Here is a 19,258-nt window from a genome sequence, read left to right as displayed (position 1 = left end):
GATACAAAATCAACAATATTTGATGAAATATATTGAGAATTCCTTCATTCTGCATTAAATCCACAAATTGACAACACCTCGCAACATGTGTAAAGCATCTTCCAAGTTCAAACTAGATTGGGCAATAAATAAGGTAGGGGTTGATTTTATAAAAATTCAAACAACATATTTATATTTCAGTTCACACCATTTAATACTCTTCTGGAAGATCTTGCAAAGCTGGCAATTGTGCATGATCCAAGTTGTTCAGGTGAGGTCAGGTCGTACACTGTGTCTACTGAAGACAGTGTCGAATGAATTCTAAATCACTTGGAAATGTGGATCCTCAGAACATAGAAAATCGTTAGACTAGTTGGGAAGTCCCCAACTAATATCCTCTGATGCTTAAGTTAGTATAACGTGGATCGAAAATAATCTAGAATGCTTAATGTGGTCGATTAAGTAATGAATGCAACGCACCATAAACGATTTAGAACAACAGTATTTCTAGATGCAAGCGTTTGTACACAATAGGTCCACATGGTGGTATCTCAGAGAATACTTATTAAAAGATCAACGGTTGATATTTTGGGTCTCAACTCCGGGTTGGATGGGAACGATCCAACCCGACAAATAATACGTGGATCTTGTGGCTTCTTTGTTATTTTTTTTATTTGATAGGATGGGAACGACCCGACCCGACAAGTTGCTTCTCATCTTCACTCTCTTATGACATATAAATAATGGCTTCTTCTATTCAACTGTGTTTTCATTCATTAAGTAATTAAATAGTTTATGTTTTATCCTTTTAAATAGTCTTACCGCTTTCACGTTTATATGATTTAATATATATTAATAAAATTCGAATCTCATCAATTTTTTTTATATTTTTTTTAACGATGGAATTGATATAGTGCTCGATTTAGAATGACAAGTCCGAAGTGTGAATTGTGATTTATGTGTGAATATGTGGGTGGATGAAAAAGGTGGCGTATGAGGAAGGGTTGTTGATTCAGAAAAGGCAAATTGGTTGAAGTCACGGATCATATAATTAGTTCAATATAGGCGAGAATTAGAACGGAGGGTATATGTGGCATAATTAATATACATGCCTTACCGCACCCTCACCACCCCACACGCTAACGTAAAAACAACCAAAAAAAAAAAAAAAAAAGGAAAATCAAGTGCATGTAGTCAATCACGTGGAGAACTGGGGCCCGCCGGCCAATCATTCGACGGTTGTTCAAGGAGGAAGATAGATTGAAAGTGATTAATTACAGAGTAAGTATATTATATTGATGTCATTTGATTAGTTCGACTAAATTAGATTCGGGCAAGAATTTTCTATGGTACAAAATTGAGGTTAAGAGTTTGAGTATTTAATTTGTTTTTAGAGTAAATTATAATAATTTTTTTTAAAGTTTGATATAATTATAGATACTTTTTTTTTTGGGGAAAATTATTAATATTCTTCTAATTTTAACAGTCGTTTAATAACTAGTTCAATCCATTAGTATCTTTTACTTTGTTTATTTATTTTTTGTAGTGAACTGACCAAAATGTTCTTGTGAAATACGAATTATAAATTTACTTATTTTTATTTTTTTTAATTTTTACGATCTAAGTGGATTTTTTTTTAAAATTTATCTAAAATTTTCATCCACCTTATCCAATTTTTTTAATATTTTTTTAGTTTTTTTTTAAAGAAAACAACACACCTAGGATAAAATTGATGATTTTCATGCCTCCATCCAGGAATTATGTAATTTCATTAAACATCAAGGGATATTAATTTTTTCAAACAACAAAGAGGTATTCGTAATTGCGACATTACCTCAGGGCAACTGAAGTAATGTATTGCGTATTGGATATTGTAATGATAATATATTAATTGATTTAGAATTATTAATATATTTAAAAATAATATAAAGAAAAATTGAAAGAAACTATATTTTTATGTTTTTATATATTTATTAAATTGACCATGTGAAGAGTGTGCTCTATGATGTCTACATGTAGACAATTAATTGAGGGCTAGAAATATTTACACCTCCTTATTTAATGTTTTGTGTAGTATAAACACGAATTGAATTTGCTCTAGCAATTTTTGTTGCACCACCTATTTTATTTTTAATATATATCACGTTGTATATATAAGAATTATATTATTTATCTTATCTATTTTTTAAATACACTTAATGTGTATAATGTATATGTGAAATAATATGGATAATGCAGATTTTCAAATCATTGTAAGGAGGACTTTCGACTGAATACAAAAAAAGAAAATATATAATTTCTAACTTATCACATATTTAAAATGTGTTTAAATTACTTACCCTTAATTTACTTACCCTATCGTAGTGTATATATATATATTCTTTTTTTTTTGTTGTTTAACAGTCTCTTACAGTAAAATAAAGCCCTACACCAGGCATATGCACAAAAGGCACCTGTTAAGTCCCTCTCCATGGAGGCACCTTCATAAAGAGCCCTGCTCCGTACATGCACGAAGTAAGTTTTTCTTTTTCTATGCATGTTTATGCTACTAACATTCTTTGTAGGAATTTGAAAAAAAAAATGTGTTCCTTCTTGGACTAACCTCTAAAGACGTCTACTCTAATAAATGTCGAAATCTCCACTTATTAGGGGGGGGGGGACTAGCGATGTGCATAAAAATAAGCTCGCCCAAAGAGGCCTAAGCAATCCAAAAAAAGAAAGAAACGGGAGGCTTGTAACATCTTACGAGACCCAAGTCATGAGAGGCCTAAGAACACTTGATAGACAACTTTGGGGGGCGTCCCCCAAAAAAAACAAATTGACAAAGGGAGGAGGCTCAAGACATCCCCTATTCTGACCATGATTAAAGCCCAAGAAAACATTCGGCTTAAAAAGGCCCGTGTGGCAGCCCACACTCCACCGTGGCATATAGATAGCTTAAGCAACCACTTTGGAACCACATCAGCCTAGTAAGTTAGGATTTTCTTACGGCTGCGATTCCTTGCAGATGAGGGAGGACTCTCTAAAGCCTTGGACTCTTGGGTGGCTAGGAAGTCTTAGTGGTTAGAAGTCCTCGCTGATAAAGGGTCTCCCAAACTTGAAGATAAGTATTCAACAACAAGATTAATAAAAGACAAGAACAAATTATGGCTTATCCAAACTGTTTTTATCAACTTTTTCAGCGAATGGAAGGAAACGTGTATAGCCCTATCGGAAGAGGGCACCCCCCTATAAATATAGGTTTACTCTTATATACTAAAGGCACTTTCTAAGACCGTTCTGACACCTTTCTCACTTTCTGGACGTCCCACTTACGTTTCCCACACTTCTTTTACTCTATAAATCATGTCTCTCACTCTCTAAACACTTTTTAAACATTTTCTGAACATTATCTAAGGACTCCACAAACACATTATCAAGTGTTCTTATACTTTTCATTGACTTTATTCACCATATCTCGATTTCAATTATATTTAATTATTTTTTGACTTTATTCCATCTCAAATCCAATACTAACTTGGATGTTGGAGTGCTAAAGTCTTTTTTGCAGGTCTCCCTTCAGGATTTGCATTCATTTCGTCCCAAACCTCGAACGATTGTCTATATTCATTGAACCCGTGCATTTTTTGAACTCATCACTCATTACAAATTTAAATTTTCTAATTAGTAAATTGTAAACTTGATATAAAATCTCATTTTATCCAAATAATTTAATCTTTTATTTTAAAATAAAATTACATTTTAAGCTCTAAATACATCTCAAAGAAAATACGAGCCTTTAAGATATTTTAAATAAATTTAGTCAACACTCCTCACGAAAGAAAAACATAATCATGAATGTTTCCCCTAAAATCTGAAATCTTGAGGGCGAATTTAAAATTTCTTCAAAAGTTTGAGGATGGCGTGCGGAAACTTTCCCATGAGAAAATAACAAAAAATTTTAAATATTCTTTCGTTTGCGATTTCTATATATTTTAAGTCATGAAGGGTCAAAGAAGGTGGCATGCCCCGACTTCCGCGAGATCTCTTTATTGATTTCGAGTTTCCAATGGACAAAACCCAATAATTTGAAAATTCAAAGCCGCCTGGACTCGAACATGCACACCTATATAAGCCTTATACATTAATCTTCACAAACCAACTGCATTAACATTGACGTTCTTTTTATATTGCAAGACACAAGAAAGCAGGTTTACAGAACACATCGTTGGATCATCTCTGACCCCGGCAGGGAGTAGGGATCTTTCCAGCGTTTCAACCTGCACTACCTGGCGCGATATAAAGAAAAAACCAGGAGAAAGGGCACACACTTCAGCAGTATTGCTGCTGGAAAGGTTAGAAAATGGACGCTGGCGACCTGTATAAAGCTAGTAGTAGCTTGAGAGCAACCAGCAAACGGAGCTCAAGTTTCAGGGCAAACAGCTCAAACATATGGAGAAATACAGGGATTGAAGTCTTCTCGCGGTCGTCGCGGGAAGAGGACGATGAGGAGGCCCTGAAATGGGCCGCCCTGGAAAAGTTGCCCACTTTCGATCGTCTCAGGAAAGGGCTTCTGTTCGGATCAAAAGGCGCGAACGAGGTAGAGGTTGAGAATCTTGGGTTCGAGGACAAGAGGAATTTGGTGGAGAGACTGGTGAATACTGTGGAAGAAGACAATGAGAAGTTCTTGTTAAAACTCAGGAACAGAATTGACAGGTATTAATTTTCCGTTGACTTTTTCTTTTCCCCCCGAAATTCAGAGTTCATCATCAAGATTCCTGTTGATTCCGTCTGATGTAAATGCTTATTAATTTTTTGTTCTCTAGGGTGGGGATTGATATGCCAACAATTGAAGTGAGGTATGAGCATCTGAATATCGATGCAGAAGCCTACAGTGCAAGCAGGGCTCTTCCTACTTTTATCAACTTCAACATCAACATGATAGAGGTAACACACACACACACACACACACAATATCTGTCGTGTTTTCTGTAATCTTGCTGAAAAGGGAACCTGAATCTACTTCATACTTGCCTTTCTTTCCAGGGAGTTTTAAATTCTCTCCATATACTTCCAAGCAGAAAGAGGCCTTTCACCATTCTTAAGGATGTCAGTGGAATCATCAAACCCTGCCGGATGACCTTGCTTCTAGGTCCTCCGAGTTCAGGAAAGACGACCCTTCTGTTGGCTTTGGCTGGAAAGCTTGATCCAGCTCTCAAAGTAAATACAATAACTTCTAACTACTTCATAAACGACCATATCTTCCCCTCTAAGTCCAGTAAAACAGTAAACAGATTCTAACTCATGACGAAAGCTGAATATATATATATATTTTTTCACCAGGTTTCAGGAAGGGTGACTTATAACGGACATGGAATGGAAGAATTTGTACCCCAAAGAACTGCAGCATACATCAGCCAGCATGATCTGCATATTGGAGAAATGACTGTCAGAGAAACCTTGGCATTTTCTGCAAGATGCCAGGGGGTTGGATCCCGCTACGGTTCGTACACTCACTAAATATATTTTTATTCCCTTTGAAAATTCTAGAGTTGAAATTGTGGATTGTTTATTTTAGTTTACTGACAGTTTCGGTGGTGAAATTTGATTTGATCAGAGATGCTGGCAGAATTGTCAAGGAGAGAGAAAGCAGCGAATATCAAACCAGATCCTGATGTTGATATCTACATGAAGGTAAAAGAGAATATTATTAAATATTTAAGTAAATTACAATGGCTCCTCTCAAAATTTGTCATACTTATAAATATTTTTTATTGTCTAAAAAATTATGAGTATTATTTTAAAATTAACGATTGTGTAAAAAATAATCCTACAATAGGTTGTCACGTGGAGATTTTTTTTAAAACGATGGTTTACTTTAGAAGTATATTTATAATTTTTTAAATAATAAAAAAATATTTATGATTATAAAAAATCTCAAAAAAACTTATTGTAATTTACCTAAAATATTTTTACTCCTGGATGCAAAGCTTACTTTTCTTGCCTGAGACTGACGTCATTGAGGCAGTCAGTTTCTGCATTTTAATATTAATGTCCTGTAGTCTGTCTGCTTAAGAGATAATGGGACTTAAATAAGCAACATATTTAGAAGTCTTGGTTTCAAGAAAGTGACAAGTCTCTTATCAAAACAAAATTTTAAAGAATAATGAAGGTAAAAGAACAGAAAGTGACAAATCTTGTTTGTTTGTTACGTTTCTTGCAATTATTGTGATATGTGGTGCATGTCTGATTGCTAAGTTACAAGATTTACTACGATGGAACTTTAGAAACAAACAACTGAATTTAACAGACCAAGGGGGGAAATGTGAACATCAGAGTCGGTCAACAACTTAGTATATTAAAAAGGAAATTGTCGAACTCAATTAAAATTTGATTAATTTCCAGCACGAGTTCACCATTTTCAGGTCTTATCAACAGTCAATTTCATTATACAGAGTGAAATTGCAGTTTTTTACTAGTCTAAAATTAACAGTTTTTGTATGAAAAGATAGAGGCAATCGTGATAAAATTTACATGTACAAAACAGTTCTCGAATCTATCTACACAAATCAGTCTTGTTCTGAGGTATAAAGGAGTAATCTTGCTGTTTCAAACAATATAGGCAGCAGCCACCGAAGGAGACGCAGCAAATGTTGTCACGGATTACATTATTAAGGTTCTAGGACTCGACGTTTGTGCTGATACTTTGGTTGGAGATGAAATGATAAGGGGAATTTCTGGAGGGCAGAAAAAGCGTGTCACAACCGGTAAACAAACTAAAATATACACTAACATGACATAAGAGCTTGTTCAATGGATTTGTACGGATGCTGAACTTTTTATGTGTGAAAAATCACAGGAGAAATGATTGTTGGACCAGCTAAGGCACTTTTCATGGATGAGATATCAACCGGGCTGGATAGTTCCACGACGTACCAAATTGTCAATATGCTTCGACAATATGTCCACATTATGAAGGGAACTGCTTTTATCTCACTGCTCCAGCCAGCACCCGAGACCTACGATCTGTTCGATGACATAGTGCTCTTGGCTGATGGCCAGATTGTTTATCAGGGTCCTAGAGAAAGCGTACTTGGCTTCTTTGAGTCCATGGGTTTCAAATGCCCAGAAAGAAAAGGAGTGGCTGATTTCTTGCAAGAAGTAAGCAAAAGACACAATAAGCTAGAAACTCCTTCATTGTGTGGACTTAATTTTGTTGGCTCTAATGAGAAATTAAACTATATGCAGGTAACTTCGAAGAAAGATCAGAAACAATACTGGGCACGTAGAGATGAGCCTTACCGCTTCATTTCGGTCAGCGAATTTGCAGAGGCATTCCAATCATATGTTGTTGGCCGGAGAATCGGGGATGAGCTTGCAGTTCCATATGATAAGACCAAAAGCCATCCTGCCGCTTTGACGACACAAAAGTATGGTCTTGGAAAGAAAGAACTCCTGAAAGCCTGCACAGACAGAGAACTCTTGTTGATGAAGAGAAACTCATTTGTCTATTTCTTTAAGCTCTTCCAGGCAAGTTTTTGTCAGCTTCAATCCTGCAAGTTCATCCACTAGAAAATTACTGACAGCATTTTTCTGATGTTTGCTTTCAGCTTATTGTGATGTCATTTATTGCCATGACACTCTTCATTCGGGTTAAGATGGATAAAGATGATATAACAGATGGAGGGATATACGTTGGTGCTCTATTTTTCTCTGTCATTATGGTCATGTTCAATGGAATGTCAGAGCTTGCAATGACAATTTACAAGCTTCCAGTCTTCTACAAACAAAGGGATATGTACTTTTTTCCTGCATGGGCATATGCTATTCCCTCTTGGATCCTGAAAATACCGATTACCTTCATTGAAGTTGCTATATGGACATTTCTCACTTACTATGTGATCGGGTTTGATCCTAATGTAGGAAGGTACACATTACAAATCACCGCCTCAGACAACCTTTTTGTTGCTTTTTCAAATATAAATTACTGATCTAGAAACTTCATTGCAGGTTAATGAAGCAGTATCTGCTGCTTTTATTAGTTCACCAGTCAGCATCAGCATTGTTCAGATTTATTGGAGCAGCTGGCAGGAACATGATTGTTGCAAATACATTTGGCTTATTTGCATTGCTCCTGCTTTTTGCACTAGGTGGCTTTGTCCTGTCCCGAGGTATGATAAAATGTTTATATCTATCTCACACTTACACTAAAGATGGTGTGCGGTTTCTCAATTCATTTTCCAACTGGTAATGCAGAGGATGTAAAGAAATGGTGGTTGTGGGGCTACTGGTCCTCACCTCTAATGTATGCTCAGAATGCAATTCTTGTTAACGAATTCACAGGACACAGTTGGAGTAAAGTAAGTCAATGCATCAATCTTGGTTTCAGATTGTTTGCATGTTTTACATCTGAGATACAATATCATCATGATTTTAATTTTTTCTTTTTTCAATTTGTAGGTTGTGAATGGGACCAAGTTGGGAGTCCTTGTAATGCAGTCTAGAGGGTTCTTTCCTCAAGCATACTGGTATTGGCTAGGAGTGGGGGCGTGCTTTGGGTTCGTATGGCTATTCAACATCCTCTACCTTCTCTGTCTTACATTCCTCAACCGTGAGTTTTTCTACTCTGACAACTCTCAAGTTCTCTCTAGACTAGGATAAAGATATAGCAAGCTAATAACGTTGTGTTACACATATTAAGGACCATTCATGAAATTATTCTTCTTCATAAAAGTTTTAGACACAAAATTTATATTAATAGTAGCAATAAAATGTAATTTTTCTGTCTATTCTCTTGTCTATATAGTACAACTACATTCAGCATTTAACAATGTTAAAAAATGCTACAGCTTTTGAGAAGCCTCAAGCTGTATTACCAAAAGAAACTGAAGATGATACGCAGAGGGGGGGTTCTGTTGGCCGAGTTTCAGCTCAGGGCGCGAGTAGAAGGAGAAGCATCTCCTCTGGATCCTCATCTGCTAGAACAGATGCCATTGAAGTCGACGAGAACCGAAAGAGAGGAATGATTCTTCCATTTGAACCACATTCCATCACGTTTGAAGACATCAGATATTCTGTTGACATGCCAGAGGTTTGTCCAAGTTAAAATGTTGTAGATATAGCAATTAAGAGCATGCCTGAGATCAATCAATCGCTTAACGACTATTTTGACTGACAGGAAATGAAAGCTCAAGGTGTCACTGAAGATAAATTGGAACTCTTGAAGGGTATAAGTGGAGCTTTTAGGCCTGGCGTTCTTACAGCATTGATGGGAGTTAGTGGAGCTGGTAAAACAACTTTGATGGATGTGTTAGCTGGAAGAAAGACGGGGGGATATATTGAGGGAAATATCACAATCTCAGGGTATCCAAAGAACCAGGCAACATTTGCTAGGATTTCCGGATATTGTGAGCAGAACGACATCCATTCTCCAAATGTTACTGTTTATGAGTCCCTTGTTTACTCAGCTTGGTTGAGGTTGCCACGAGAAGTTGAAGCAGAAACTAGAAAGGTTTGTAATTCAAAAATCATTTTACAGTTTCTTTTCTCGAATCTCATACTGAGACTTCATGAGTAATATTAACTTCCCTCTTCTGCTTACAGATGTTCATTGACGAGGTAATGGAACTTGTAGAACTTACCCCTTTGAGCGGAGCGCTAGTTGGGTTGCCAGGGGTCAATGGTCTCTCTACAGAGCAGCGAAAAAGGCTTACAATTGCTGTTGAACTTGTAGCTAACCCTTCAATTATTTTCATGGATGAGCCAACTTCAGGGCTTGATGCAAGAGCTGCTGCGATCGTGATGAGAACTGTCAGGAACACCGTGAACACGGGAAGAACTGTAGTGTGCACAATCCATCAACCTAGCATTGACATATTTGAAGCGTTTGATGAGGTATATATATGAAAATTTTAAAGCGGATATACATATTTCCTCTTTGCACCATACGTGTTACTAACATAACATGAATTTGCAGCTGTTTTTGATGAAACGGGGAGGACAAGAAATATATGTTGGACCATTGGGAAGACACTCAACTCATCTGATCAAGTACTTTGAAGGAATTGAAGGAGTACCAAAGATTAAAGACGGTCACAATCCAGCTACGTGGATGTTGGAAGTCACTACCTCTGCACAAGAGCTACTCTTGGGGGTCGACTTTACCGAGCACTACAGGAACTCAGAATTGTACACGTAAGTTGAATTCCATGATCATAAAAGTAATCTTCTGGGACCAAGTATACTCATTCCACAATATGCTAATAATCTTGATTATGTAAAAAAATTTGCAGGAGGAACAAAGCCCTAATCAAGGAATTAAGCGTTCCCCGCCCGGGCACAAAAGACCTATATTTCCCAACTAAATATTCACAATCTTTCCTCACCCAATGCATTGCTTGCCTGTGGAAACAACACTGGTCGTACTGGAGGAATCCTCCTTATTCAGCCGTAAGATTTGTGTTCACAACCTTCATAGCCCTTATATTTGGGACTATGTTCTGGGATCTCGGCTCTAAATGGTAAGTACACTAGAAAAGCTAAGAAACTTCTCATACATCGAAATACTCTGATTTAGCTCTGTGCTAATTTTCTTGGGCGTTATTAACTGCAGGAAAACTCAGCAAGATCTCTTCAACGCCATGGGTTCTATGTATGCTGCCATCAACTTTTTGGGGTTTCAATATGGTTCGACAGTTCAGCCTGTGGTGGCCATTGAACGAACAGTCTTTTACAGAGAAAAAGCAGCTGGAATGTATTCAGCTTTACCATATGCTTTCTCACAAGTGAGTGGTTACAGACTAATAAGCACCCAAACATGTGTGAAATTTTCAACATTTGAAGTTCAGAGTTACTTAACAACAAGGTTTTTTCTCTTGCAGTTTTTCATTGAGATTCCTTATGTCTTCCTACAATCCGTCATATACAGTCTCATTGTCTACTCAATGATGGGATTCGACTGGACAGCTGAAAAATTCTTCTGGTTCATATACTTCATGTTCTTCTCATTACTGTACTTTGTCCTCTACGGCATGATGACTGTAGCCGTCACTCCTAACCACAACGTTGCAGCCATTATCTCTTCTTTCTTCTATGCAATCTGGAATCTGTTCTCAGGATTCATCGTCCCACGACCAGTAAGTTCTGCAGACATCATCATTTCTTGCATTAATTTTAGTATACAACTCATGAAATTCATCAAAATAACTTGTGTAAACAAATGTGAATGACAGAGGATACCTGTGTGGTGGAGATGGTACTACTGGGTAACCCCCGTCGCTTACAGCTTGTACGGCTTCATTATTACACAATTTGGAGATATTCAAGATGTGATGGACTCCGGAGAGACAGTGCAAGACTTCTTGAGAAGTTACTTTGGGTTCAGACGCGACATGCTTGGAGTAGTTGCAGCCATACTCCTCGGATTCGTTGTTCTTTTCACTTTCATCTTTGGCTACTCCATCAGGACATTCAACTTCCAGAGGAGATAAAAACAGCTTCTTCCAACTTCTCCAGACGCCGTGCTCTCTAGGCATTTATGCTTTACTAGCCCACAAGAGGTTTCAGGTTTTGTATAGAAAATCTTTAAAATGTGTACTGTATAATTAAGTTCATCAATTTGGCTTCTTATGTAATTTTTGAGTATCAAAGTGTGCAAGTTCTTTCAAAAAAATTAGTTTTTGCACTTAATCAAAGTGTATCATTTTCTTTTTATCATGGTTAAACTTTATTGTATCTTCACTTATGGCATTTATATTCAAGAACAAATTTCATCACAAATCAACCCTCGTGTTTCCTACAGCAGAAAACAAATACGAGGATGCAATATAAACCTAATTGAATGTATTTGGATAACTAAAGAATTTAAAATCCTTTAATTCTAATTCGAGCTATGTTTTGTTGAATGTTGATAAATTTCTTTTTTGTTGTTTTAAATAGAGTAATTTGAAACCCCTTATTCAAATTTATCAATCCAGACGTGCTATTCATCTAAACCTATTTGTTTGATAAAAAAAATGCAATAAAAAACCATGAAACTACGGAACTTGAATTCTAACAATCTCTATGAATTCCACCTGAGCCAAGGAATTCAGTAAACTACCCAATTTTGGTGCAAGAGATGAAAATTTAAATCTAAGTTGGGAATTGGGGACGAAAATTAGGGCAGAGATACGGTGCCGTTGTGGTATTCCGTTGCGGTTTGCAGTTTGCGGTAGTTTGTTAGATGCCCAAAGAAGTAAAACTAGTACAGTGAATTGGGCTTTTAGTTGGGTTTATACTTTGCTAATTGGGCCATAAGTACGGCCCATTTCTCGTTCAAATTAGCTGTCTATTTGAGACATTTCTATATCTTTTATCCACTCGAATTTATTTTTAGTAAACCAATTTAGAAAAATCATTTTGAAAATAATTTAGTGAGAAAATGTTAATTCTTAAAATAAATTTATCAATAATTATATGTAATAAATCATGATAAATATTATTCTCTATTGATGTAATTGATGCTTATTAATAATTAAATTTTTAGAAAGAAGAATCATTTAATATTTAGGGTACGAGGTTTGTCATAATTATGAGTACCCCTCATTGTTTGAAAAAATTACAAATACTCCCTAATGTTTGAAGAAATTATGTAATTCTTGAATGAAGGTATGCAATTGTTAACTTTGCCCTTACTGTATTTTTTTATTTTTTTAAAAAAAATGTAAAAACGTTTAAAACAATCAAACAAGGTGGATGAAAAAATTCTAAAAGTTATATAAAAAAAAATTATGCACTTAGTGAAGAAAAAATAAAAAACTCTAAAAGATAAATAAAATTATATTTTTTGATCCACAAGAGCATTTTGATAAGTTCACCATAAAAAATGAATGAAAACCTAACAGATTGGGCTAATTGTTAGACAACCATTAAAATCAGATGGATATTCGTAAGTTTTCAAATAATAAAAGAATATTCGTAATTATGCGAAACCTCAGGGAAGGTCGTTGTAACTTATCGTAATATTTAATATCTTAACATGGCCCATCCACGCAAATCCTGCATGTGAAGCATTACTTTATAAATGAAGATTGAAATTCAAAACCCAGAACGTCATGTTTGGTCTAACTATAATGTTAAACGAATACATTATCTAAAAATTTATATTATTGAAAAAGATAATTATTTAATTTAATATTTAATATATTAACACTTATCGTAATTAGATAGAGGCGGTGAAAGAGGGAGACAAGAGGAGAAGAGAAGTGAAGAAAAGAGAAAAGGGGAGGGAGAGAAGAAAGGAGAAGGGAGAGTTTGAGAGTTTCCTCTTCTTCCATCAACACTAAAATAATTTTTACATCTGAATTTGGTAAGTTTCAGTTCATCTTCCTTGAATAAATTTGTAAAGGAACTAAGTTTAAACTGAAATGGAAGAAAACAAAATTGATTAACATGGAAGAGAAGCAGCAGAAAATAATATGTCCGATCATCCTCTGTGAATCGTAATTTTCTTGAGACATATTGGTCCAAATTTAATGATTCCTACTTCTGTGAAAAATTTATAATGTGTACTAAAACTTTGTAGTTTTGATCAAGAGCTAAATCGGTCGTTTTAATGGGTAAAAGTAATTGCTTTGTTTCTGCGAGAAACCTGACAAAGTTTGTTTAAATCCTTGTAACTTTAGTTCTACTTGTTCAATTCACATGATTCTTTTGTAAAATGAAACTAGACACATAGTTGATTATATTTTTAAAATATTGTGATTTTCAGAAGAGACTATGATGTTTGAGAGAATTTTTAAAGTATAGTGGGCTCGAATCTGTTTCAATCTGTACTAGGTTGTAGTAAAAATTAATAATTCTTACATAGAGATCCAATTTGTACGATTCTTGTTGGAAATAAAACTAGACAAAAATAAAAATATTTGGAGTGAATAAAGCCTGTAGCAACTATATTTCGATCTGTGAAGAATTTGTAAAAGTAAAACCGAGTTTCTGTCAAAAACTGTGCAGAAAAAGGCGAAGGAAAATTGGAGATATAAGTATTTATATTTTATTTTTATTTTCTGAAAGTGGGAATATTAAAAACATATATTTTAGATATTATTAGGAGCTGGATCAAATTGAAAAAACGCACAAATTAAGACTATTAACGATCTACATATAAGGTAAGTAAACAATTGACGTCACTTATATGTGTTTATTTTATCTTGATATTATCTTTGTTAAAAGTCTATTATTATATTTGCTAATTAAATTATGAAGAGGCTATACTTGATGGATGGTTGAGTTGAATGATTATGTTGGAAGTAAGGTAAGTAACAATTAACATCATCATATATATGTACTCCATTTTCCTTTTATGTAAACATATAATGGTGTGGCTAATACTTGGGAAGAAGGTATATTTGATGGATAGTTTCAGTTGAATGGTTGTTTGGTCAAAGTAACATGGTATGATTGATTAGATTTTGTACTTTGAATGCTGATGTTGTGGAAGTATGATGTGAAGTGTATTTTTCATGCTCCAAGAGTGTATGGCGCTGCTCACTTAAATGATGATATGGAGACATGAGAGAGTGATGAAAACTTATTATAATGGTTGTGTGAATACCTCTTTGATTATCAAAACTAGCTTGTGTGGCAAATTTAGGTCGTACGACACTCAAAGGGGATGCACTTAAACTTAATATGGTGAAAAGTGAGGATGAGTTGGTGGAGAAAGACCCTATATCACCATCTTGTAAGTATACTAGTAAGGGAAGGGTTGATTGATTGTACTGTTGTGAGATGTTTGCATTGTTAATCAAATGAGATATAATGGTGACATGTGTTATTTGTTGCTCATTGTTGCCTTGTTGAACTGAAGATAAAATTACATGTATAGTTGGAATTGGTTGTTTACTTATTGAGTTACAGGCTCACTTCTCTGCGATATTTTTTTTGGTGTAGACCTTGGATTGTGTTTACTCTAGAGGAATAGGTCCACATTATTCATTCTAAGTCTAGTTGGGCCAGTATGCAGTATTTTACTCACAAGTCCATAAATTAGAAGTCTTAAATTGATAATGTTAATGATATACTAGAAGAGAGGATGGCTTCTGAGCAAGTTATAATAATTCTGTCTGTTATATGTGACTCAAATGTGTAGAAAGAGGTGACACTCCTACTAATTGTATCGATGGAGTATGTGATATAATCGACTATCAACTAGCTAATATTATCTAAGAAAATAATCTTAATTATTCATAGAAATTAACTGGGCACGCATGACAAATCTTTTTTGCCATGAATACCATATTTTGAGTATTTATTGATAAATCCCTTTTGAGCTAAAACAACTTATATTTTTTGAGTCCAATTATAGTTTGGGAATTTATTTCTTTGGTCTTTATTCAGTTTGGTAGTTCAACTGCACAACTTTGCACAAAATTAGTCTCAATGCATAAGAATTCCCAAATTTTATAACTGAAAAACAACAATAGACCTGTTTTTATATACAAATTTGGATGAGGTTGGAAAGAATATTCAATCACTACTTCCCTTCTAGAACCTAGAAATAAAAAATTACAAGTATGTGATTACATGCAGCAACCTCAGTTGCAAGCTATTTTCCAAGGTGTTCTGCTTCCAGAATGATGCTATCCAAATGCAGTCAAAGTTTGAAAAGATTTTAAAAGAGGAAATGGAAACATCAGTTGCTCCACTACCCATATGCATACATCAATTATCATTCAAGTTTGTGGAATTTTACACTGAGTTGGAAACTTCTACTTTGAATCAAAATATTATTGTGTTGTGCTCACCAACTATTGGTTTAAACTAACGTCTCTACTCATAGACTTTTTTTAGAAAATTATTTCTTTTTTCTTTTTTTTACTTAAATAAATAGATATAATAAAATTTTAAATTAAACGCATGAATCGATCGACTGCGTCTGATTATAGTTTTAGAAAGCCAAATAAATGATAACCTATTATAAAAATAAATTTACAACCTATATATTTATAAAACTCAAATTCACTATCCATACTCAAATTAAATTGGCCGAATCAAATGAGTTACAAAGTAAGTGTGATATATTTACTACGTGATTGATTATTTTTTTTAATTATATATCAATTACATAACACGTATATCACACTTTTCGTATAAATAGTTTAGATTTGAAGTCAATTTAAATTAAAATTTCTTAGTATTATCCAACATGGAGATCTTTGAACAAGGAAAGTGATAACTGCAGATGGTCAAAAAGACTGCAGGGTTTTGAATTGTACGAAACTAAAAGGACAAAGTTAGTAGGCCGGCCACTCTTAAGAGTTCAAGAGTTGAGCTTCTACATTTTTACTTTTCTATCAAAACCATTATATATATACAAGCTATCAGCAAGAAACCTCAAATATATCAGATTCATCATCAAGAAAATGGAACTCCAATTCCCCTTCAACTTCACTAATTTCCTCCTCCTTCTATCCTTCATCTTCTTCTTGCACAAGGGATGGAAGAAATTCAGCACCAGAAGCCGAAAATTGCCTCCAGGTCCATGGAAATTACCTGTAATTGGCCATCTTCATCACATAGGAACACTTCCACATCGTTCTTTCCAAGAGTTGGCCAAGAAATATGGACCCCTTATGCATTTCAAGCTTGGAGAAGTTACGGCAGTCGTCGTCTCATCGCCTACGCTATCCAAAGAAGTACTTAAAGTGCATGATCCCACGTTTGCGGACAGGCCGGAGAATATAGCAGGGGAAATCCTGTGGTACAATTCCTCCAACATCTCCTTTAGCCAATACGGTGATTATTGGAGACAAATGCGGAAAATCTGCATTCTTGAACTTCTAAGCGCCAAGAATGTCAAATCGTTTGGCTCGATCAGGAACGATGAGGTGTCGCATCTTGTTGATTCCATAGGGGCGTCTTCGGGGGCTCCGGTTGATCTGACTGAAAAGATCTTCATGTTGACAAGTTCAATAACATGCAGAGCAGCATTTGGCAAAGTGTGCAGAGATAAGGACCAGCTGATAGAAATGTTCAAGGAAGGGATAACATTAGTGAGTGGATTTGATGTGTCTGATCTTTATCCCTCATCGAAAATTCTGAGGGCCATAAGCTGCAACAGGCGCAAATTGCTCAGGATGAGACGGAAGCTTGATCTGATTCTTGATGACATTATAGGGGAGCACAGACGTAACTTGGCCAAGATAGCTGCCGACAAAGATAATTTGGAGAGAAGGGGCAATGGAGAGTTTGGCAATGAAGACTTAGTCGATGTCCTGCTAAGAGTTCAGCAAAGCGGAGAACTTGAATTCCCCATCACTGATGACAACATCAAAGCTGTTATTTATGTAAGTATAGAAAATGGAGCACTGTGTATCTGTAACTCTGTCTCGTATCGTTGTGTGTAAGAAAATTGGATGTTTTTGTGGCAGGACATATTTGCAGCCGGAACTGAAACATCATCAACGACAGTAGACTGGATCATGGCAGAGCTCATAAGAAACCCCCACGTGATGGGCAAAGTACAGAACGAAATCAGGCAAACATTCAAAGGAAACAAAACGATTGAGGACGCCGATGTTCAGAACCTGAAGTACCTAAAGTTAGTAATCAAGGAAGGGCTAAGACTACACGCTCCAATCCCATTAATCCCAAGAGTTTCTCGAGAGGACACTGAAATCGCAGGCTATCTCATCCCTGCAAGAGCAAAAGTCCTGGTGAACGCCTGGGGAATGGGAAGAGACCCCGAGATTTGGTCTAATCCCGAAAGCTTCGAGCCAGAAAGATTCGACAACAATTCAACAGATTTCACAGGGAATCACTTTGAATATATACCATTTGGTGCTGGAAGAAGAATGTGCCCTGGAATGACGTTTGGTTTAGCAAGCGTTGAGCTGCCTCTGGCCCATCTTCTTTACAATTTTGACTGGAAATTGCCCGACGGGATGAGCCCCAACGATCTGGACATGGTTGAGCGCCCAGCGATTACAGCAGCCAGAAGACAGAACCTGGAATTGGTAGCCACCCGATATCATGGACTATCTAAATAGACAGGGGATGTCAATAAAGATGTTGGTGAAGATTAGCTAGCTCTACGACTCTTTCCTAGGAACTATTATTATTGCATGTGGAGTACTATTCTAGTACTTTGTATCGGTCGGATTAGACAAATGTTTCACTTTCTTGTACATTTTGTTTGAACTTGATAGTCCTTATGTGTATTTTGATCTTGTTGGTTACGAGGTTGTAGCCAGATTGCGTTGTGGTTTAGATTGTCTCTGTTTTCTTCTTCATTAACTCAGTGCTTCAACTCCTAATGACAGACAGTATAACTCGTGGAAATGGGGATTACATGTTATTTTGCACCTTGGACTTTCTTTACATGTGGGTACTTGAGGTTGACTTTTGCTCAAGTCTTGGATTTCTTAGATGATAGATATAATTAATCATATAATAAGTATACTAAAATCTATCTCTAAATTAATTATTTTTCTTAAAATACTTAATTTATTTAATATGACCATCAATGGAAGGCTAAACTTATCCAATTGCCACGGAAAAAAGAGAAAATTATAATTTTAGTCCTGTAAATTAAGTATTATAATGTTATTCTTGCATAAATCTAATTTCATAATTTTATCCTGTATTTTAAAAATTTTGCATATTAAGGATGAAAATGATCGAAACAGTGCACAATTAAACTGGTCATTTTAGCTAATAAGGCTATATGTGTCCTCAATATACAAAATTTTTTAAAATTACCCAAATAAATTTCGAACCTCAGGATTAAAATTATAAATTTTTTCCCCTAAAATCCCATGTCAAAATCTATATTCATAGACAAATATGACAATCCTGACAAGAGAACGGTGCATGTTTTATTACAATGTAGATTACCAATATTGTTAAATTTATTTCTGGAATTACAAAGCACATTACCAATCACTTTCAACAGTCGTTCACATCATGATCAGAATTGTCATAATTTCTACCCTAATACATACTCCATTTGCACTAATTATTAACAAGAATATTTAACAACAGCTTGATTTTTTCCTCCATGCATCTTCAACTTTGACAATTCCCAAGTCTACCTTATTACTTTTCTCTGATAATTATAATCTGCTTTTGGCGGCTTGAATTTATATATCTTTGTTCTTTAGTACATGTATAAGTTCGTAATTTATTTTATAATTTTTTTTTATTTTTATATATCACACGTATTTTATAATTAATTTAATTCAATCATATTTGATTTGAACAAGAAAGTATATATGAAAACACTCCGGCCCTCAGCAGAACAAATAGTAGAAGCCCGAAA

General features: G+C 35.3%; 2 protein-coding genes across 2 annotated transcripts; both read left to right on the top strand.

Moving 5' to 3' along the window:
* The first annotated feature begins 4,024 nt into the window (after positions 1 to 4,024).
* LOC105164858 (pleiotropic drug resistance protein 1) lies at positions 4,025 to 11,697 on the top strand. The gene is made up of 20 exons (XM_011083661.3): positions 4,025 to 4,674; positions 4,785 to 4,905; positions 5,005 to 5,178; positions 5,302 to 5,461; positions 5,576 to 5,652; positions 6,581 to 6,725; positions 6,818 to 7,119; positions 7,207 to 7,488; positions 7,569 to 7,885; positions 7,969 to 8,129; positions 8,215 to 8,318; positions 8,419 to 8,569; positions 8,808 to 9,049; positions 9,137 to 9,469; positions 9,562 to 9,852; positions 9,935 to 10,152; positions 10,251 to 10,478; positions 10,571 to 10,742; positions 10,839 to 11,093; positions 11,190 to 11,697. Exons 1-20 carry the CDS (start codon positions 4,322 to 4,324, stop codon positions 11,445 to 11,447), a joined length of 4,344 nt encoding a protein of 1,447 aa, XP_011081963.1. The 5' UTR covers positions 4,025 to 4,321; the 3' UTR covers positions 11,448 to 11,697.
* Positions 11,698 to 16,279: 4,582 nt separating this feature from the next.
* Positions 16,280 to 18,207, top strand: LOC105164859 (premnaspirodiene oxygenase). The gene is made up of 2 exons (XM_011083662.3): positions 16,280 to 17,285; positions 17,370 to 18,207. The coding sequence occupies exons 1-2, from the start codon at positions 16,362 to 16,364 to the stop codon at positions 17,985 to 17,987; spliced, it is 1,542 nt and encodes a 513-aa protein (XP_011081964.1). The 5' UTR covers positions 16,280 to 16,361; the 3' UTR covers positions 17,988 to 18,207.
* Positions 18,208 to 19,258: the final 1,051 nt, after the last annotated feature.

Source organism: Sesamum indicum, linkage group LG6 (assembly GCF_026168435.1).
Source record: "Sesamum indicum cultivar Baizhima isolate 11 linkage group LG6, ASM2616843v1, whole genome shotgun sequence".
Lineage (NCBI taxonomy): Eukaryota > Viridiplantae > Streptophyta > Magnoliopsida > Lamiales > Pedaliaceae > Sesamum > Sesamum indicum.
Note: the sequence above shows the minus strand (reverse complement) of the source record. Positions and strands in the feature narration are given on the sequence as shown.